Source organism: Streptopelia decaocto, assembly GCF_964273445.1.
Source record: "Streptopelia decaocto genome assembly, chromosome: 1".
NCBI classification, from domain to species: Eukaryota; Metazoa; Chordata; class Aves; order Columbiformes; family Columbidae; genus Streptopelia; species Streptopelia decaocto.
This window is the reverse complement of record NC_138663.1, coordinates 118,796,412-118,818,054: the sequence shown is the minus strand read 5'-3', so window position 1 is coordinate 118,818,054 and position 21,643 is coordinate 118,796,412. Positions and strand designations below refer to the sequence as shown.

General features: G+C 41.1%; 2 protein-coding genes across 4 annotated transcripts in view; both read right to left on the bottom strand.

Moving 5' to 3' along the window:
• Positions 1 to 10,178, bottom strand: part of BRWD1 (bromodomain and WD repeat domain containing 1) — a 59,653-nt gene extending 49,475 nt beyond the window's left edge. For 2 of the 3 annotated variants that reach the window (XM_082075611.1, XM_082075612.1), the window contains exons 1-8: positions 8,685 to 10,170; positions 8,448 to 8,506; positions 8,227 to 8,256; positions 7,991 to 8,050; positions 4,623 to 4,773; positions 3,248 to 3,346; positions 2,533 to 2,693; positions 1,688 to 1,909 (exon numbers count right to left, since the gene is read on the bottom strand). In XM_082075611.1, the coding sequence (XP_081931737.1) occupies positions 1,688 to 1,909; positions 2,533 to 2,693; positions 3,248 to 3,346; positions 4,623 to 4,773; positions 7,991 to 8,050; positions 8,227 to 8,256; positions 8,448 to 8,506; positions 8,685 to 8,748 (846 nt within the window). In that variant the 5' untranslated portion in view covers positions 8,749 to 10,170. Of the gene's footprint in view, positions 1 to 1,687; positions 1,910 to 2,532; positions 2,694 to 3,247; positions 3,347 to 4,622; positions 4,774 to 7,990; positions 8,051 to 8,226; positions 8,257 to 8,447; positions 8,507 to 8,684 lie in introns of all 3 variants that reach the window. The other variant, XM_082075613.1, reaches the window with a different exon arrangement.
• Positions 10,179 to 14,040: 3,862 nt separating this feature from the next.
• HMGN1 (high mobility group nucleosome binding domain 1) lies at positions 14,041 to 21,425 on the bottom strand. Its single transcript, XM_082045167.1, has 6 exons — positions 21,235 to 21,425; positions 20,765 to 20,797; positions 20,629 to 20,658; positions 20,462 to 20,512; positions 17,403 to 17,534; positions 14,041 to 14,922 (listed from the first exon to the last, which is right to left on the bottom strand). Exons 1-6 carry the CDS (start codon positions 21,247 to 21,249, stop codon positions 14,875 to 14,877), a joined length of 309 nt encoding a protein of 102 aa, XP_081901293.1. The 5' UTR covers positions 21,250 to 21,425; the 3' UTR covers positions 14,041 to 14,874.
• Positions 21,426 to 21,643: the final 218 nt, after the last annotated feature.

Genomic DNA, 21,643 nt, shown 5'->3' with positions numbered 1-21,643 from the left:
ACAATCATCCACTTTGTCCATGAATGAAGTAATGAGCAAAACAGATTGGAAAACAAACAGAAAATAAAATGGAAGAAGTTTCACTAGACTTTTAAAATTCTATAATTAAGCGGAATATCAGTTATGAGATAGTCCAAGTACATGTACCCAGCATCACATAAGAATTTATAGGAAGTCCTCACACATACTTCTTTAAGACATGGATTCATTGTTATGCACACAGGTACCACAAGTTACACAAGTTGATTAAATTGCTCATTAATCACTACTGCCACCTTTGGAAAAGGCCATATAAATTGTACATGTTGCAATTAAAGTGTTATTAAGAATGATTAGACACAAAACCCCCACAATACTACAGTACAGTAAAAGAAACACCACAAATAAGTGTATTGCCATTTAAAAAAATGCAATTAATGCTACAGAAACTTTGTGAATATGAAGATCACCCTTGGAGTCAGCACTTTTGAAAAAACTGCAAAATTACTTTTTGTATTGAACTTCACAAGCTGGCAGGTGGCCACTCTTTACCACTCAACATAAGCCTGTTTGTCTCATTGGCAAACAGCAAATCTGGATAATGAGCTATTAGTTTCTCTGTTAAATAAGGAATTACAAAGGCCAAAATGAGACTGAATCTAAAGAACTACCAATAGGACATAAAGTATTCCAACACTTTCAAATTTTATTACACAACCCGTTACACTGGCACCTTTGCACTTCTGAAATAACTTGTATTTTTGAAATTAAGACAGATATCTCTATCACAGAAGTTGTAAGAACCACATACTGGATCAGAACACTTGCCTACATAAATCAGCATCCCACATCTCCAGTAACAGACAACAGGAGAACTCTGTATTTCCCAGAAATTGTCTTTGGTTCCAACAGCTCAAATATTACAGATAATGACCTACTTTAAGTGAAGAAGGATTCCTACCATTATTTCCAGTTAAATACTCAGGAATTTCAGAGAGGCAAGGAACTTTTTTATTATTATTATTCTTGGAAAAAAAAAAAAAGACTTCTCCTGCGGTCTTGACTAATTTTTGACATCAATATTTAAATGCTCGGATTTTAAGATTAACACAGCCACACAGAAATAATTTTAGTTATGTGAAAAACACAGTGACAAGCACAGTGAAATTTGCCATGCATGGGCAACAGAACATCAATTCCTTGCATTTGGATATGAAAAACTAAGAAGTATGCTTGGCAAGCTACTTCTTAACCTAGTAACAGCAACAACAAAGTACTTCTCTTCACAAACAGAAAATGAGGTACTGATCTTCCTTTTCAATAAGTTATAACCCAAAGACAGAAAGCTCTATTGGTGTCAGGCAGTCACATAACTACATTTCTCAATTTCAGTCAGCAACCAAGGAAGCTGATTACTTCTTATGAATACGATAGCTAGCTAATCTTAGGGTATCCCATCAGTCAACATCCTACTACTAAAGCAGACTCTTAACTTTTCAAATTAGGTGCAACAGGATATTTTTTTTGCTCAAATTATTTCCCAATTTATTTATTGCTTCCTATTATTTGATTAAAATACCTTCAAACTTTCAATACCACGCTGTCAAGTGGAGCTTAATATCTGACTTTATTCATAGACTGGCTGCTTCTTACAATCCATCTACATTCTTTCTGCTTCAACACATAGAAATACTTAAAAAACACATACCTGTAGGGAGGTAATGGACCCTGTGTGTCCATGGAGGACTGCAACTGGTGCACAAGTTCTCAGACACCACACTCTGATCATTTTATCACAGCTTCCAGCTGCAATCATAGTGTTTTCATAATTGACAGCCATATCTGAAATCTCTGCTGAATGTCCACGTAATGTGGCAAATAACCTGCCATTATGAGTTGACCAGATCTTTACCAAACAGTCATCTGAACCCTAGAAAGAAGTATTTGTTACACTCAGCAAGGATTTTCAAAGACATTCAGGGTAAAACTTTCAGGTGTCCTTTAAAGAACCTATGTTTTTCCGCAGCTTAGTAAATTACACTTCTATTTAAAACTATGCATGTTACTTAAGCTGAAAAAAATAAAGTCATATGACCAAAATTATAAAAAGAAAATGTTCAATTATGGTTCAGGATAACACTGCAATCACCAAAGATCTATACCATATAATGCGAAAAAGTCTGAATTAAGTTTGAGGGGATTCCTGACACAAACAGCAAGGGCCAACGGAAGTACTGTTCTGTAAAAACAATCTCTCCTCTGCCACTTCATACAGAATATGAAACATGCTTAACATTAAACTATATCACTAAATAAAGCTCCTACACCAATGTCAAGACCTGATCAGACATTGAGTACAATAATTTCTTAGATGCTTCTGACCTTTAATTACATCAAATTGTTCTACTTAAGCATGGCAGTGGAGTTATCAGCTACATTTTAATAATACTGATATCCACCTCCAAAACTTTTAGTGTAATGTGCATTTTGAAGTTCTTTTCCTTGCATCCATCTAGAACTATTTTAAGATTCAGATCTATTTCAACAACTCACAGTAAATATTCTGTGTCCAGTCCTATCGAATGCAACACAATATACTGACGAAAGATGGCCAAGAATCCGTCTGTGCATCTTGACATGCTGATACATACTTCCTGGAAATGAAGTACTGAACTTTGCATATCCAGTTAATTGTTTTGCTCGATACACTTCCACTAAAACACAAAGAAAACAAAGCATGAATGTACTAATGCTTAAAACAGGTCTATTCTAAAACAATGTTTTATTTAACTTCCATTAGTATATTACTTAAGAATTTCTGAAAAGTTACTTTCAGGCTTCATAAAGTCAGGGGTTTTTTTATTTGCCACTTTTGTGTGTACAAATTAAGACAGTATTTTAAACCTGTTCCAATAAAAACTTCATTCTCTAAATATGAAGCATTCAGTATTATCTTTACTTTCCCATAGCTTTTTATACCTTGAACCATACAAGAGCCCTTCTATCCAAAGAAGAACAATTTGTATTTTCTGTAGGTTTCTCGACTTAATACAGGGGCTTTATAAATGAAAGAGATGTGATCTAGAGGCTACTGCTTCACTAGTGCTGTGAGCAGACCTTTGTACCCAATATGTAACTCCACTGAAGTCACATAAAGGTTTCCAGATCCAGTTCTGAGATACCATTTTCAGTGTTGTAGCAAGGCCAGTATACCAAGATAGCCATCGTATGCTCACAGCAGCAGTGATCAGTGTTGAAAACAGCTTACCAAGATTTGGTGGTGTGCCATAGTTCACAGGAATTTCAGGAGGTCTTCCTCTATGAAGAGCAGCAAATGCAGAGCCCTTCCAAACAGTGTTCCTGCAATCTTTAAAACCAATTGGTTGATGTTTATTGAAAGTATATGTCAGAAATGCCAAGAGAGTTGCAGTTCCAAAACATGAGAAAGAATACATATAGGTGGTCTCAAACACAGTATTGAACAACTAAAAAAATAGAACATCAAATGCCCCAGAATTTTCATGAACAGTGCAACATCAGAGAAGAGAAAAATCCATTTATTAGAGTAACAGAAGGAGGAAAAAAAAAACAACAAAACCAACTGCTAAACTTTGAAATTGCTCCTAAGTGGTGATGCCACTGCAGTTCCCGTAACACAAAACCAACTTTTCAACTGATTTTTTCCTACACGTTCTCAGTCTAAAGCATTTAACATTATTAATAAAAATTTGTGAAAATGTTAACAAAGATTAAAAATATTTATTGAGCATTTATTAGCATGGAATTATTTAAGTAGATGATCTCAAGAGGTTGCTTCCGACCTGACAGTTCTGCAATTTGTAAAAAAAACTCCCACATTGACAGTTATTTTGACACACTCATGCTGAAATAATTGCTATCCTGATTTTCAGGATAGCACGGTCACTGTCATTCAGTGTGCATCCTTTAAAGCAGTTAGGACAGATACTGAAAACACAATAGAATCCAATAAATCAGTCCCACATTATAGCATCTAGCTACTCAACAGAATTTCATACAAACACATAAACACTCCCCTCCTAGAAATATTCAAAGAGATAAGTCTAAAGCTAAAAACTACTCTAACAAATAAAGTACATGCTTATGCATCGCCAACTATTCCCTTTAAGCTACAAACAAGAACTTTTTTCCTGCATATGTAGAGAATTCACAAATATTAATTTTTATGCCATTTGCATCAACCAAGAAAGCTTTCAGAAAACTGGTGTCACTGTCTCACAGTTGCACTGAACACAGTACAACAGCTACTGCATTCAAAACCAACACAGGCCAATATACTACTGGAAGTGTCAAGAGATGTTAGAGAAGTAGCACCAGTGTCCTGATGCTTCATTATATTGCAATAACAGTGAAAATGGCCACATTCAGCAGCCTCAGCACTCAAGAGTAACAACTGTCATGCAACTTAGATCCTTCTCTTCACAACAATCAATATACAGTTATACCATTAATAGACAGATCACTAGTGATTTAGTTGATTAAACACAGTACAGAAGGGTGGGCCAGTTTTGGTGAGAGCTCACCACTTTTAAGTGTTCCAATAGTCTTCACCATACACTTATGAAAATCTACTATACCCATTTCAAATAATAAACAAACCATACCTTTTGCTGTACGTAACAATGACTGTCTCCCTGCACCAAGTAAGGAATTCACTCTCGAAATGCTGGGTGGTATCTCCTTATCCAGTATAGGGCCAATACGCTTGCAAATTTGTAACAAATGGTCTGGAGCCACATGTTTGTTGGATAGCACCTGACAGAAATTTAAGTGTTAAAAATACATCGGGTACATTCAGAACAGATGAATCTAAAAGCATCAATTTTCACAGTTATATTAAAGATTGTTTAGATATTTTCAAGTTCAACTTGCAAAACAAAACCAATTCTGTTAAGCTCTGATCTAGTAAATTCAGTGAGTAGACTCCAAAAATGGGAGTGCTGTAGTAAAATTAACTGCAGTAAAATTACTTACTGCACATCAGTATTTTATTACCGAAAGCCTGCAGTATTCACATGTATGGCACTTATTTGTGCAGCACCCTACAATGCATGTCTTTGTCCAATTCACCCAATTATTATTAAAAATAAAAAAATAGAATTCAAACCCTTATAACTTCAGATCATGAAGAATTCTTTCATAATCAAGCACAAGAATTTATGCAACTAGTACTTCAGTCACACAGTACTTGTTCAAAAAACTGCAATCTAGGAGGTTTGAGTACAAACCCTCTGGAAATAGTTTCCTTGAAGAACCAGTACTACATAGCATAGGACTGCCCTACTTCCTTAAACTAAAAGGATCAAAACAGTCACCCATCCATTCAGGAAGTATCCCATACTATCTACATCTAATAACCTAAAAAAATACAACTCCACATACACTCAGATGTCTCAGTCAAGAACAGATGTGTGTGGGTTTCGATTATTCTTTCCCCCTTTTCTTTTTGGGAGTTCGACAACAAAAAAAATCCTTATCTAACTATAAAGCGTCAATCACAATAATGTAGAAGTTAAATATACGAAGCAAAGGTCACACAGACTGAAGTAAACCAAACCATCATAATCACAAATTTAAACTATTGGGGAGGTCTGAGCCAGCAGGCACAAACAGCCCCATGCTTACTCCACTCTCTGACCTGGCCAAATAAAAACCAGTTAGACTCAGAAGCCGCACTGCTACTTCAGCAGCCAGCCTATTCACAGTGAACACATCCAGGAGAGGGAGAGGGCCACACCAACACAGGTATGTGGCCTCTTGCCCATGGTGCTCAGAACACAGGCAGAACTAGCTTGTGCTTATGATGCTATTCCCTTAGCCTACTGCCTGAACATAGATGAGAAAAGTCCTGACAAGGCTGACCTAATCATTAGAACAGCAGGAATAAAAAGACTACATGCTGTCATGTAAGAGGCAATTCAACAAAAAGCTGACCAAACGCATGCCGATTATTGAGAACATACAATTTAACCCACAACCTAATATTTGTTTTAACAATAAAAATGCAAGTAATTTATAAATCTTGCGGGGCTATAGGTTGTATTCCTGGGGGGAAAGCAGTGCAGGGGGGGTGGTAGTATCAGTAAAGTAGTTAACATTACCATATAGCCAAGTATTTCCACGCAAACCAGCTCACCAGAGGCTTAAGGTTGTTTATGAGAAATATACTGGGTAGTTCAAAGATTACAAAATGCACTTTTTCATAATTTCTTTATAAACTTTGCCTCTTGAACCGGTATGGAGCAGTAGCAGCCACAACACTGAGGACAGAAAGTTCAAGATACTTTGTGCCAAGCATTATAAACCATTTTGTTTGCATGCCATCGTCAGTAAGTATCTATTCCAAATACAATCTCTGATAGAAGCACGCATACAAAACCTTCCAATTATTTTCTGTTCTAAGCAGTTTTGCTCAGATTTTGGAAGAAACAGTTATTTCAAAGTCTTGCTCCAATTCCATGATGAACAAAGAGGAAAATAAATAATTACACCACATGACTGCATTTGTTTGTGGTCTCTGCAAATTCAGACTGAGACCAGTGGGACCAAAGGTTCCCAAAACCCCTCAAAAGCAGAAACTAAAACCTTCAGAAGATTTATTTTGATATTCTGAAATACTATGACTCTGTATAGAGATTTTAAATTGTGTAGGAAAAAGAGGTAGAAGCAGCACATTAAATAATTAATTTGATAACTGTACGGGCATAATAAACACAGTTAAAAAAAAAAAAAACAAAACTGTACTGAAGTCAGAAGAATCCACACGACATCTCCCAACACCATCACCTTTTGCCAGAACAGCTGCGGTCAGAAAGACCAACCAAAAAAAACCCCACCAAACAATCCTTTTAAAACTTAATGCTACCTTTAGATTTGCTTAATTCAAGTCAGAACTTGAAAGTATTCCTGTTTAACAAGACTAGGCTTTTTAGTGACTTGAAGCATTAATTTAAAACCTCATTTGCTCAACTGACCACACTGAAAAGAGGGAGAAATAGAAACTCTATAATTTTAAGCAACAGTTAAAAATTAAGAAAATGTTTTAAACAAAATCTCATCCCTTCTCTGTGCAAGCACAATTCTGATATCTTCAAGTATTACACAGGAGGGACAAGGGGATTTAGCTGTAACAATTCACAAACTGATGGGTAAGGGAGAAGTCAGTAAATTAACATGGTGAATCTTAGGGGAGGAAAAGGAAGAATAAACATTGGTTTAAAGAAAACAAGATCAACTACAATAAAACAGGATAAAAGCACACCGGTCAGGCACTACCAGGCCATCATTTCATAAGATTCAATATACTTTGCCATTTAAGAAGCAAGAAAATAAGACACCAAGACAACTTTCCATTCTGAAATGGGTATCAGTTAAAGAAAACACTTAAAGCAAACTGTATCAGCAGAAGAAGGCATAAAGTAAACGGCTGTTGCAAGATCACTCATAGCTTTGTTTCTAAATGCAAGAAGGATATGACCAGTGAGTCGTCAGAGATAAAGAGCATACTCATAGGCACCAGAACTGCCAACCCTTGATTTCTGAACAGCGATTTCATTTCCTAATCTGTTGAAAGGGGCAGATGAAGGAAGCCAACCAGAAAATAAATACCGTCAAATCAAAACACACTTAACAAACTTGCTCACGAAACACTGAAATGAAACCTTGCTTCAGATTGGTTCTTCCCTATATGTAGGCAGTGGCATGTACCAACGCACAACGCCAAGCTCCACCTCTGCTATGTAAACAATATCCTCAATTTAAAACACCACTTGCGTTTTTGTTAGTCTAATGCAAAGAAATTAAAGGCCTTTTCAAAATAATTCCCATGTCTTAACAGAGCTGGAATGAAATTACAAGGTAAAGGTTTGGGCCTGCTTTTAAAGGTAAATGGTTTAACAACGATGTTATCATCCGAATGAAAAGGTGTTTTTCGTTTTGTTTTTTTTTTTAAAAAAAAAAGAAAAGGTCTCACCAATTCTTCATAACTTCTATAATGTTCATTGCCTTGCCAATCCAACCTTTTAGGAAGCAACTAAACGGAGAAAGAAAAAAAAAAGTGAGCGGCTACAGGGGAATGAAGGATAGACCATTTTCAAAACAATGCGTGTTGAGGGGAAAAAGTTGGGACAGTAGAGTGGAAGAAACTTGAATGACTTGTAAAGGAAACTTTTGACGACAGCAAGAGACTACTTCAGAGCCCACACAGACCTGGTGCTGCTCCAACTCCTGCACTAGCACCTGCAGAGAAAAAAAAAATACAGATTTAGAGACAAGCAAGCCTCTGGTTTCTCAAGCAGCTGCTGCCGCAAAAGGGCTCGGGAGGGGGAGGGGGGGAGCGGCTGTTCACACCTCCCCTTCAATCCTCTTTGCGGCAGCGAATGGCCATGGGGTGCTGAGCCCAGGTGAGTGTGCGGCGCCCCTGTACTCACCTTCAGCGCTCTCCTGCAGGGCCCGGTGGTCAGGAACCGAGCTATGAGGAAATAGAGCTCTGCAAGAGACACGGGGAGAGACGGGGGATGAGTTCGGGGCTGGCTGGGGCGGAGGGGGGGGAGCCCCCGGGGTGACTGTAATTCATAATCACGGTCAGGAAGATGGCGGCAGGGAGCGGCGGCACCGGCAGTAGCTCTCGCCCTGGCCCGCGGCCGCTCGCGCCCCGGCGGTTTTACCTGATTCAATGAGCGGCAGGGACACGCTGCCGCCGGAGTTGGAAGAGCCCGGGAGCTCAGCCATGGCGGCCTGAGCCCGGCGGCTGCCGCTCACTCGCTCGGCACAGTCGCTGCTGGCGGCGGCCGTTGCTGCCCGGGCAGGGAGCAGGGCTCAGGCAGCGCCGGGCGCGGGCAGGGCCCGGCTCGGCATAGCCCTGTCAGCGCCGCCCCTCCCCCACGGCCAACCGCCAGCCAACCGCCCCCCCTCCTCTCCACGCGCGGGAGCGAGCCGCCCCCGCCCCCCGCCGGACGCCTCGCTCGCGCTCGCGCTCGGGCTCCCCTCCCCCTGCGCTGGCGCTTAGCGCAGCTTCCGCGCCGCCGCCATCGCCGCCGAGCGACCAGCCACGGCGCCGCCGCTGCCACCTGCGCCGGGCACGCCCCGGGGAGGGCGGAGGGGAAAAAAGTAGTTCCCTGTCCCGTGCGCCCGGCGCGGGGAGAGGGTGCGCCCGAAGCCGCAGCAGAGGCGCGGGGAGAGCGGCGGGGCGAGGGGCGGCCGAGCAGGGGATAAGGCGCCCGGTAGGGGAACGGGAGGCCTGGGCGTGCGCGGAAGGATTGCGCGACGAAGGTGGTTATGACGGCGCGTTGGTGGGCGGGGCCGCTCTGAGGTGCCGGAGGCGTCACGGGGCGCGTTCGCGTGCGCGCGGCGTGGCCGTTGGTCTGTGACTGGGGGTCGGGAGCGCGCGTGCCCCGCAGCTGCCGCCGGTCGCCCCAGGGCCCTGTGGCGCGGCCTCTGCTCTGGGCAGGCCGGGGACCGGCGGGGACAAGCTAGAGCCTGTAGCAAGGCACCGAAAACAGGCCGCGGGGCTGGCGGCTCCCCGGGGGGATGTGGAGCCAGGAAGGCGAAGCAGGCACCGTGTGCCGTGGGGCCCAAACCTTCGCGTAAAAAGCACGTTGCCCTGCGAGTGCCCTGGGTTGCTGGAGAGCTGGGTACAGCGGTGCTTCTCTCAGTGCTGAGGGAGCTGAGGAATGGCTCGGGCAGCAGCGCGAGTGTATTTGCAAGCAGAGCATCACCAACTAGTGTTTTTACACGTGATCAGTTGTCTTCTGCTTCCTGAGTTCCACTTTAGGTGGATCTCCTAACTCCTCAGACTCATAGGTCTCCTGTGCTACTGAAGCTACATGGGGGGGATGCTCAGGGGCACCTCAGCTGACCTAAACTTCAATTCAGAGACTGGTTATTTCCTCACGTCTCTGGAGGAAGGCATCACTTCAACAAAACTGGCAGCTTTACCCCAGTGCCTTGCATTGCTTCTCTGCAGAAGGGTGCCAGCACCACCTCCACCCCACCCCAGCTTTAAGAGCCTATTTATGGGTGTTTTGTTTTGTTTTTTCCCCTCCTTAGAGTTATTTCTCACTTCTGCCCAGCATGAACAGTAATGTGAATGCAGTAATGGCTATACCTGTGTTGGATTTTAAATCTGAGCTGTTCCTTTTTTCCTTTCCCCACCCATGGTGGCATGGTATGCACTTTGAGAACCTTTGAAATAAAAATATTTTTACATGTAGTTGTAGAAATATCTGTGTATTTTATTAATCTCACTACCTCAGATGCACGTTCAGTTTTCAACAAAGAGCTTTTGTACACCTGAGGTACAGGCGCAGCAGCAAGCAGCTTCCCCAGGCACATCCCTGGAAGGCAGGCAGACTGCTGCTTCTGCCTCTTGCTTTTCACCTCCAGCCTGGTTAGTGTTCCTACATCACAGTTCAGGTACAAGAAAAAGGTATCCTGCCCATTAAAAATCCTCTCCTTAGAAGAGATCCATGGTTTTCTGCTTCCTGTATTGCTGCAAGCTTCAGCTGCATTGTTCTTACAGGCCAGCTGTGTTCCTCTAGATTTCATTGCCAAACAACTCAGTATTCATTAGCTCAACCTGGATGCACTTGAGGTGCATCCGTGTTTTATAGAGCTGTGGTCTAGTTGACACCAGAAAATGAATTCCAGAAGAATGGTGCAGTGTGAAAATGTATAAAGCAGCACTGCCTTAACCACTATTAGAAGCATACAAATACCACAGAGTATCTCCAAATAAACATGTTTTGTTCTGTTCATGTTGTATTTTGAAGTGGACAGCCCTCTGTTATGTGTGTTCCGTAGTGCTGTGTCCAAACCTGCATTAGCTGTCACTCCATTCTACAAAGCAAATGGATCTGGTATTGTAGAGGAAAGAACACTTTTTCTGAAGCACACCCGTGGAAATTCTTGTTGGATTAATTAAAATACCTTCCAATCCAATTCTCCACAAGCAGAATTGACTTCTAGTGCCAATATATACAATTCCTCATTTTTTCAGTAGCCAAACTGGTGATTTTTTTTTTTTTTTTTTACAGTTACACGTTGGCGTTTCATGCTGTGGAAGAGGGCAGTGTATCTGTCATTTATATAACCTTATTTATGGGGTACAACATGTTTAGCTTTAAATTAATTCTTTTTCTCTTCCAGTTAACTGCTTGTAATAGCTGGGAAATACTTAAAGAGGTGCCCCTGCCCCCCCCCCCCAAAAGGGTGCACAAACAGTAGCTATCTTTAATTAAGAGAATCATGCCTGTATCTATGTGCTCTAGAGAATCGCACATTAAGACTTGTGAAAGGCAACCCCATCTACAACAGAACCAAAGTTCATAGTTGATTCACTGACATATTTACGAGATATATATTACTTAACTAGGGAAGCCTGTTACATTCCTTACCACGTGGAGTGGGGCTGCTCAAAGCAGATGTAAGGCTCCTGAGACAGTTGCCCCGGTTCTGTCTGCCTGCCAGCATGGAAACTCCAGAGACGCTGTCACGGATTTACCCTCATTGAGTCCTTTCACTTCTATCATAAAGAAATAACTTTTTGTCCCCAAGAGTAAATATTAGGAGCAGTTACCACAAATTAAACAGTGGATAATAGAGAAAGACAACAGGATCTCAACATGAGAGACTCAAAACACACATGAAAAGTAGGCATTCAGTAAAGGAGGTAAGAGGTTATTTTGGAGTATTTACCTGCAAATTTATTAGTCATTTAACTCGTGCTTTTGACTTGCTAAAAACACAATGTAGCTATGTCATACTACTACTAAATTAAACCAATAAGGTAACTGGAGGGGGGTTTTGGAGAGGAAGGCAGGGGGTTAGAAAAAGTAGGATAAATGTAATTTTGGAATATCCAAGAACTTCAAGCCAAAGCCAAGTGCACTCTGCAAGGAATACAGCTGTGGTGGAATCGCACCAGAAGCACTTTGTGGTACAGCGTTGGAGGACATCCAACATATAAGCTAAAGAAACGTTAAACATTGCTTAAATATTGAAGGGCTAAAATGCTAAGACGGTTTCTCAAATGAAAGCATTGTTTAACAAAGAGGTGAAACTGAAGGGTTTTTTTTAGAAATAACTGTGATAATTTGAAGAAGGCACCAAGAATGTACAGGAAGCAGACACTGTGCTTGCAGGTGTTACTTTACAGCATAAACAAGTTCTCAGTCAAGGGGAAAAAGGAAGAAACAAAGAATGTTACTTTTTCATCTTGACTCCTCCCAAGACAAGGTTGACAGTTGCTTGATAGGCATCAAATAGAGTGGTAAGATAAAACCACGCAACTAACTGCTGCAATACAGCAAAATAATGTGAAATGAGAAAAACAAAGCCAACCAAAAAACACCCAAACCAAACAAACACAAACCAAACCCAAACAAAAACCAAAACTGACACACAGAAAAAAAAAATCACAACCAAAAAAAAACCCACCAAAAAACCACAAACCAAAACAGAACAACCCTGCACTCTGTGGGAAAACTGTAGTAATGCTGTACTAGATTTGATTTATTTTAATATATACTTGTGCTAGTTGGACTGAAATGAGGCTATCTTCTTCATGCAGTTAGAAATGTTTTTCAGCTAGCACGGTTGTTTGGGTTTCATTTGAGAACAAGAAGATAACACCCTGGGACAGAATTGTTTTTCTCAACTTCCCACTGTTTTTAAGTTGGAATGAGGAGAATGTAAGAACTTACCAGTATCTTAGTTTTTGTCTGGGAGCCAAGGTCTTTTCTGAGCTATCTGCAGGTGTGACGCAGTTGGAAAAGCGGGGGACATGGATGGGACAGGCCTTGACTGACATCCAGTCTGATCAATGAACACATGGCATGCCATTAGTGTCATGCTGCATATTTACAGAGAGTTGGGTTTTCTGGCTGGGGAGACCCGTTCTGGTTCTTCTGTTTTGGTTGAGTTCTGTTCTGGAGTTCCTTTAATTTAGCTGCTTTGCAGAGGCCTCTGGGCCTTTTTCCCTCTTCCCCCAGGATCAGCTGTTCGGGACCAGGATGCTGCTTCCTGGGACTGACTGCTCAGCCCAGATGGAGTTCACAAGGAATTGTTCTGAGCATCGCTTATGTTTTATTTCCATTTCCTATATATAATTAGTAGTACATTAGCATTTATTTTGTTATTTCATTAAACTGCTTTTATCTCAATCCGCAAGTTTTTCCTTTTCAATTCTTTCCCCTATTTGGGGGCAGGGGAGTGAGCGAGCAGCTATTGTGGTTTTGATTACTACTTGGGGTTAAACCACAACAATAAACATGCTCCCTTCTGCTGAAAGCTGTTACATTGTCAAGATTGATTTAATTTTCTCAAATACAGCAAGAAAGAATCAAGACAGTTTTGTACAACACGAAGTGGCTCTCAGCACAGGCATGTTTGTTTGAAACCACAATCCATCAACCTAAAACCTTATGCAGAGGGTACACTCTGCTCACAGCATGTCACGCTCACCCAACAGCTCATCCGCACCAAAAGGGCAGAGTTCTTGTGCCTCCCTGCTCCTGCCCAGGCTGCTCCCCAGCTTGTCCTCTCTGCATTCCATTACATACACTCAGCTACCTGGAAGAGTCCACAGCCTTAGGTTCATTCTTCCCCAGGCACCAGAAGCTTTATTGATTTTAAGGCAAGATTTGGGGAAATTCCAATATGGTTCCAACATAACAACACCACCATCTGACCAGTTAACGTTCAAGATGATTGCTTTGTGCATCTTCCTTAAAACAGTTATTTACACGTGAGTGCATATGCAAACTCTTAGATGCCAAACAGATGAAAATATCTGATGCTTACTAATTATTGACTTAGTTTTTTTAAGGGGAACAGAAACGGCACCAGGCTATCAGCTTTAAAACTTCAATCCAAATACAACTACAACTACCGTTTTCTACTTGCTACTCACTCCCTGCATTACCACCTATCTCTTCAAAAGCACATTTTTAACAATATGAAGAATATGGTTAAGAATCACTACACCACTTAGATTGGGATAGTCAATGCAGGAGCTACAGAAACTTCCTTTCATAATCAAGATTTATTTGGCTTTTGTTTGATGATCACAGACACTATGAACAATTTTACAATTGTTTTTATTCACAAAGGGTTTTTTTAAATCTAAAAACTATAATACTTTTTTTTCCCCTAAAACGATTTCAAATATTTATTGTTTGATCTTTGTAGACAAGCTGTCCTTTTAAAACTGGATGTGAAGTTCCAGTATCTCAAACTGACATAACAAGTTACATCTGCCAAACAAACTTTTACCTAGTCAGTATTTAAAGATATAATAAAAGATTCCAAACTTTTGCATCACTGCTACAAAGTTTTTGAAAAAAATAAAGCTGCAACTACCAAAAATAACTTTGTCACAGATATACATCACTCAGCAAGAAATCCAACACTAGGGAGCAGTTTTATTAGATAAGCAATTCTACTGATGGTACAACCATAGATAAATAACTAAAATATTAAGACATTCTCAACGTATCATTAGGAATTCCAAAGTCTGATCTGTGTTATGCTTCTTTTAATAGGATAGAAAAACTGTCCCTCAGAATCTATGGAACATTAAGCCTAATCAAGACTTCAAAGCTTTCTCCTTAATGTAACATGCCATTAATTGTTTCATAGAAAACAGACAACCATTACATGATTTTACCACTTAAAAAAAGCATTTACGCTTATCTAAATATGTAAAAAAATGAGTTGAATTGGGCTCTCCTTTTTAAAAATGTGTTTTCTAGAACTACTAAAAAACTTGCATTTACAAAATAGTTGATAAAAATATTCCTCTGAATTGTACAAGAAGAAAGGTATAAGGACCACCAGTTAAAGACTTGGTACCAGATGTTACTCAGACTTAGCTTCTTTCTCTACTGCTGCATCAGATGCTGGGGTCTGAAAAGAGAAAAACAAAACAGCACACTTAAATGCAGAAAGTTTCTAAGTGACTCAGCTTTTTAGTTAATAGTATTTTTAATGCACAAATTAGCTAACTTGATATAGAGAAAAAAACATTACTTGTTTCTACATACCATGTTTTACAGTCTCAATAAATTGGTGTCATGATCTGCTTATTTCTCTTGGATAATGACCTACTAAAAACAAACTGTCTTGAAAAGGCTTCTATCTCCTCAGATGCATCTCTATGAATTTCAGAATGTTGCTATTGTTACTACTCAATACACTGTGAAGCATTTTTTTTCCAAAGAACAAATCCCATTTCAACAGTTACTGTCTTTATGAAAGAAAGAAGTAGCTCTTTAATCTACTAAGCTAAAATCCCTGCATATATGGTGTTTAGAAAACACTACAGATACACTTCATGCATTTAAATTTCAGTGCAGCACTGTTAACATATTCTCAAATCTTATCATGTTTTAAAGTAACTAAGACTTAGAAACACAGCACTGCATGACAGAGAATTTTGTAAAAATACATTCAGTGAAACTGAGCCGTGGCAGCAGAGCTATACTGTTTTCAAGGAAAGTCTCTATATGCTGTACCTTAACTTCAGAACAAATTCATACAAAATTAATTGAGTAAAATCACAACTCCATTTAGATAGGAAAAGTTGCTACATTTGCAATGCAGGTTAGAAAAAAGGAATGCAACATATATACTAACATAAAAATTATAACTGCATGTTGTATCACAGCAGCACCCACACAGGAACTCCAGCACCCGTTCAGTCTTTACTGCCACCTGGGGGAAGATTTTCAAGGATGGCCTACAGAAGCCATATCCACTCGCAGGCACTCATCTGTGAGCATCACCATAAATTGTCACTGCCCCTTCACCAGATCATGGATTAACAAGAGCATCACTGACACTATCATCCTGATTGACAACAGAAACGTCCAACAGGACAAACTCTTCCTCTGCCTCTTCTAGACTTGGGTGTTGTATTAAACCTGCAATTTTGGCTGGCATATGATCAATGTGAGACCAGCAGGAAGATGTGCCCTAAAGCTCATCATCCATTTTTTATAAATTTACATCTTCTCTGCACTGGTGTATTAAATAGATCCCAGCTGAGAAATATTGCCAAATTTAACTTTTGCTGGTATTGCTGAAATATTACACACACAAATTAAAAGACTGAATTATGTGACAGTAGTACAGAACCAGAGCTACACAGAAAGTTAAGCCAACTAAACAATTCTTAATTATAGCACAACTTTTCCACTACGATCACACCGTAAGCTTGTAAATGAAAACTGTTACCCCAAAGTACGTTGTCTTGTACACTCAAGTACCATCCTGTACCTTCCTCACCCACCAAAACCCATCATCTACCCAAAAACCGAATACTTTTTTCCCCTCTATTTGAAGGTCTAGCTGGACACTGATAGATCAGTGTGATAGAAAAAAGAAGTATCTCAAAAAAAATTACTTTTCAATACAACTACCAGAGAGGAAACATGAATCACACATCTAAATTAAAAAAAAAAAAAAAAAAAAAAAAAAATTATCTGACTACCTGATCAAACTCCACTGAACTAATTAAAATGAGCAAGGCATTCAAACAGTGCAGAAACCTGAGACTAACTATAAGCCTGTTGCCACAGTAAAACTTGTGTTGCATCCAGCTGCCCTAGTAAGAGGCGCTGCTGCTCACCACAGATCTTGTCCTAAACTTAAATTTAATTACGTCCATATTCCACAAAAATAATAGAATGTGGAGGATGTTTTAAGTTAGATGATCAGTGACTCCAAAAATGTCAGCAACACAGCCATTTCAGCATAGTATTACAGACAAGACTGATTTGACATATTAATTTCTTCAGCAATGACGACTATTAGTATTTCTTGTGCCTTCCCTTCCATTCCTGCACCAAGGTGTCCCTTCTATCAAAGTCTGTATCCATGACTTCTATAAATGTTATCTCAACTTTGGTTAAATCATTTCGATTTTGGGTTTTCAGTGCACTTATCAAAAAACTTTCGTAGCAAGAAGGAACCTCTCTTCCAGTAATGGCATTGGCAGACTAAATCCCAAACCAAACCCTCCAAAGACAGACACGTCCACACACACAGAGCAGTATCCTCTCTGTACATTCCATATGTATTATTTTGCCAAGACCTGCTCACAGAGAAAACAGCCCCTCTCTGAAGGACATTACCCTGTACTGTAACTTGGGTGAAATTCTCACCTTTTTCCTTAATTTCAGGGACTGTTATCATATCACTGCAGCTCTTCTTGGGGCAACAAGAATTGTCCAGGCATATCTACTAATATTTTAATAGCCTACATGTTTCTCTTGGCAGAAATAGATTCTGTTATAAGAACTGAATATGTTTCTGATAAATATTTGGATAAACCAGTACAGTAAGTTATTCAGCTGCTTTGCACCAAAGAATAGAGACAGCTTTACCTCCTCACTTTTCGCTTCCCCATTTTCTGCAGGCAAGTTGTCCTTTGTCTGTTCTGGGTTTGTCTCTTCTGTCTGTTTTCCTTTAGGCCCCTTTTTCCCCTTTGATTGAGCTTTCTTGTCCTCAGATTTATCCTACAATGAAATGAATTTGCAGTAAGTAAATTCATGTGATCTGCTAGGTGAACTTTAAAAATCATCAAAACCACACAAAACCAAGATGGACTTGCCAAACAGCAAGAGCTATTACCAAAAACTAATGAGCTAATACGTAGTTCAACTGCCAAAAAAATTTTCCAAACTGTATATAGATGATGACAGTTTCAGATAGTACAGCGAGAGAATCAAACTGGGATGAGAAGATAACAAGATTCTAGTGGCTAGATAGAGCAATTTGCAATATATTATTTAGCCTTGTAGTGCATAAAAACCAGCAATGCAGTCCTTCCACTTTGTAAATACAAACCACTTCAAACTCTTTTTCCTCTTATATTGACAGGTGCGAATTTCAGCAACTTAACCTAAAGAAATGAATCATCTGGTAGTATCATTTTCCGTGCTCCTTTTGTTAGTATCTCAGTCACGTCCTCTGTATCTACATGACTGTTATTAAATGGGTAGGGAAGAAGTATTTGTTCAAGAGCTATTTTCATATAAATATGTAATACATCCTCCCAGGCATTCCTCACAGCAACCACATGTTACAAAGTTTGCCTGTCCTCCAGCTGATCCCCCTACTTATAAAATATTTCTGTCAATTCAGAATTACATAAATGCACTATTTTTGACACCATCTGACAAACATCACTTAATGACACTAACAAAAATTTCCAGTAAATTACAAACTATAACACTGTTTTTAGTACAATCTGAATAAGTGACAAAAAAAACATAACGCATTTATTCCTCTGAGCAGACCACTACACTGACCTACCTTAAAACGCACCTGATCTCATTAAAAATGGTGTGTATTTCATTGGTATGTTCTTCAAATTATGTCCTAATTTGTTGTTTCTGACCTAAAATTAACTCCAAGAAATAAAGTTCTCATTTTTTTTTTTTGTATCTTGGGTACTGTAGAAATGTGTATCTCAGATTAACATTAGGAATTCATTTGGTCAGAAGCATTCCACAATATCCACACTCCAAGCATCCTTCCTTAAAAAAAGCATGCAACTTTTTAATAGCTATCTGAATAGGTTTCCTATTCTACATGAACATTCATGTAAAATGCTATCTTTATAAAAATACTATTTTGTCAACCAACTGCAACTATTAAGTAAAGTTAAGTGTTTTACAACACTGGATATAAACATGCAGTAAGCTACATCAAATACAGAAAAGATGCAAAGTAAAAAAAAAAAAACACTAAATAAATAAAATCAATACTGAAGAATCTTGTGTCCACAAAACTTTAGGAATTATTTATACCTATTTTTAGAAAAGATCTATTGGGTTTTTTTAATCCTCAAAAGCACAGAAAAAACAGCTGAAACGTGCTAATGGAAAACAAAATTAAAAAGTTATAAATGCTAAGCTCCATATTAAAAATTCAGGTAACAATTTCACAACACACAGACATCTATGTTTTGCTGTCAAAATGCGTTTTTCTTCATTAATATTTTTTAAAGAAAAATACCATGCGAGTACATAATGAGCAAATTTCTCTCAAACAGAAAAAATAGTATCAAGAGGTTACAAAGCTGATGCAAAGAAGAATTTTTTTGATGGATTAAATACAGAAAAATGATAACAATTAAAAAAAATTAAAACTATTAATTGACTGGTATGCAACAGTGAGTCCACAGATAGCTAAAATGGCAGAGAAAATACTAAAGCTGGAAAACTAAAACACAATCAGAACAAAAGAGATTTCTACATTAGCAGTAAGAAAGTTTTCAAGTGATTAAAGATTTTAGTGACAGCATGATCAAACGTAAAGCAAGTTATACATTTGAATTGCCAGTGGTAATAGGGATGAAAAAAAAAAAAAAAAAGGACTTTTCTGTTCATGTATTCATATTACAACAGTATTCCACAGGGGCCTTGTGCAAGGTGTTCTACTCAGTATCTTGTGACAACAACTGTTTGTAAAGTACTTGGTTTACATGAGTATGTTCCCAGCTATGAACTGTGGAAATGTTTCTTTCTAGAGTTAAATCAGTTATAGGCAGCAAGTAAGAATCATGCATATCAGTCAGCACCAAGTACCATCATTAAGAATTAGATGTACAGCACAAGGACACTAAAAGAAAGAAGAAAAAAAAAAAAAAAAAAAGAGAAACAGCACTTAAGTAAAATTGGAAAGCTTCCCCAAATTCAAACCACTATAATTAGAGTGCATTACTGATAAGTAACTGTTCAGTAGGATGAATAAAATGAAAATATCAAGTCTGTGAAGAGGAACTCTTTATTAGTGTATTTGAAACATTCTTAATCCATACATTAAAAAGAAAACATATGACCACACTTAAAAACACATACCAACAAAGCCAACAAATACACATTTCTCCCAAAAAACAAAGAATTTTACACATCAGTTATTGGCACTGTGCAGGTTATACTGAAAAACTGTAAGATTCTGCTACACCACACTTACACATACATACAAAGACCTGAAAGCTACACTATATGCAGGGAAACTCAGACATTTTTCAGTGGCTAAATAATTCAATTTTTTTTTTTTTTGGTCCTAACACACTGCTTTAAATAATCAGCATATTTTGTCTCCCTTTTTTATAGTGATGAAATACAATCCTATGTACAGTTGCTTTGACATTCAAGCAGGCCTCAGTACCAAACTACCATCTAACACTCAGGAATCAGTGACCACTGCAATACTCTGCATGCTTCACAAGGACCTGCTCAACCAGTGGTGGAATGGACCTGTAGATACTGACAGAAGCATCTGAAAATGATACTTCAGCTAAACGAGCGTTCCCACAAGGAACATGTGAAGACAAGTGAAAATGTTCAGACACTGTACATGACAGGAAATGAGTGGCCACCAGACACCTGCACAATGAACTCGACAACCTACCCCTCTTCCCAGCGACTCTCACCTTTGCAGCCAACTTTTTTGGTTTCGGCTCTGCTTTGGCAGGAGCAGGTTTCTGTGAAGAAAGAACACATAAAGGAGAGATGCAGCCCTCCATAATCCCCTTTTCGCTTCGGGAAGGCAGCACAACCCCCTCCCAGCCCGACAAGGACACCCCACTCCCGTACTCACCGCGGACAGCCGCGCCGATCGCCTCTTCGGCTACACACGGGGGACAAGAAAGAGAAATGGCATCAGCGGGCGGGCTGGGAGCGGGGCGGGCCGGCCCCGCCTGGCCCACCATGGCCGCCCTGCCCTGGGCACCTACCTCCTCGGGGGCCTCCCCGTCCGCCACCGTCACCTGCCAAGACAAACAGTGCCCGTCAGGCGGCGCAGGCGCCTCGGGCCGGCGGCGGGGCGGGAATGGCGGCCGGGCACGTGACGCCGCCGCTCGCCCGCCCCCCCGCCCGCCCCCTTTCCCGCCGCCTCTTTCGGATTGCGAGTCCCGGAGAGGCGGCCGGCGAGACCCCGCCGAACCTTCCAGACACCGCCGGCTGCCCGCGCCCGGCGCCGCTGCCCCCAGCGGGGCCCCCCCACCAGGGAGTGTACGGAGCCGGCTGGCAAGGGGAAGGCGTCCGCTCCAGTCGGCGAACGGCGGCGGCCGCCGCACCGGTGCTGGCGCAGCAGCTGCTTCCCCGAGAGCCCCGTTCCCCGCGCGGTCAGACCGCCCTCCCCCCGCTACGCCCGCCCGTCCCTGCGGCGGCACCGCGGTTCCCTGGCGCCTCCCGCCCGTTTCACCTTTCTCTTCGGCATGGCGAGGCTGCGCGGCGGCGGCTCCCGGCCGCGACCCCCGGAGCTGCTTCGGCGGCAGCGGCTCCCGCCCGGCTGCTGCGCACGCCAAGTGCCTCACAGCCAAGCGCTGCGGCTGCCTGCGAGCCCGCCGCGCTGCGCAGGGAAACCACCGCCCCCCCTCATCCCAGCAGCGCCAGCGGCACCGCAACAGGATCCAGCCGGATTGGAGGGGGGGCGGGGGGGAAACGCTCCCCGCTCTCGAGAGGCCGCCGGCACCGCCCCCCCGAGGGGCGCCTCTGCGGGGCGGGGCCGCCGCCAGCGGCCCCAGTGCGCGCGCGCGCGCCCCCTCCCCTTCATCACCGCCTCCTCTTGCTGAGGGAAATGGGGGGGCGGCCTCTTGATTGGCCAACTCCTG

Bases quoted from the DNA above. Each gene is read 5' to 3' on its own strand.
- HMGN1 (XM_082045167.1), bottom strand. The intron at 20,659-20,764 runs GTAGGTGCCCAG...CCCCGTGTGTAG, and splicing joins ACGGGGAGGCCCCCGAGGAG to CCGAAGAGGCGATCGGCGCG. The intron at 20,513-20,628 runs GTGAGTACGGGA...CTTTCTTCACAG, and splicing joins GATCGGCGCGGCTGTCCGCG to AAACCTGCTCCTGCCAAAGC.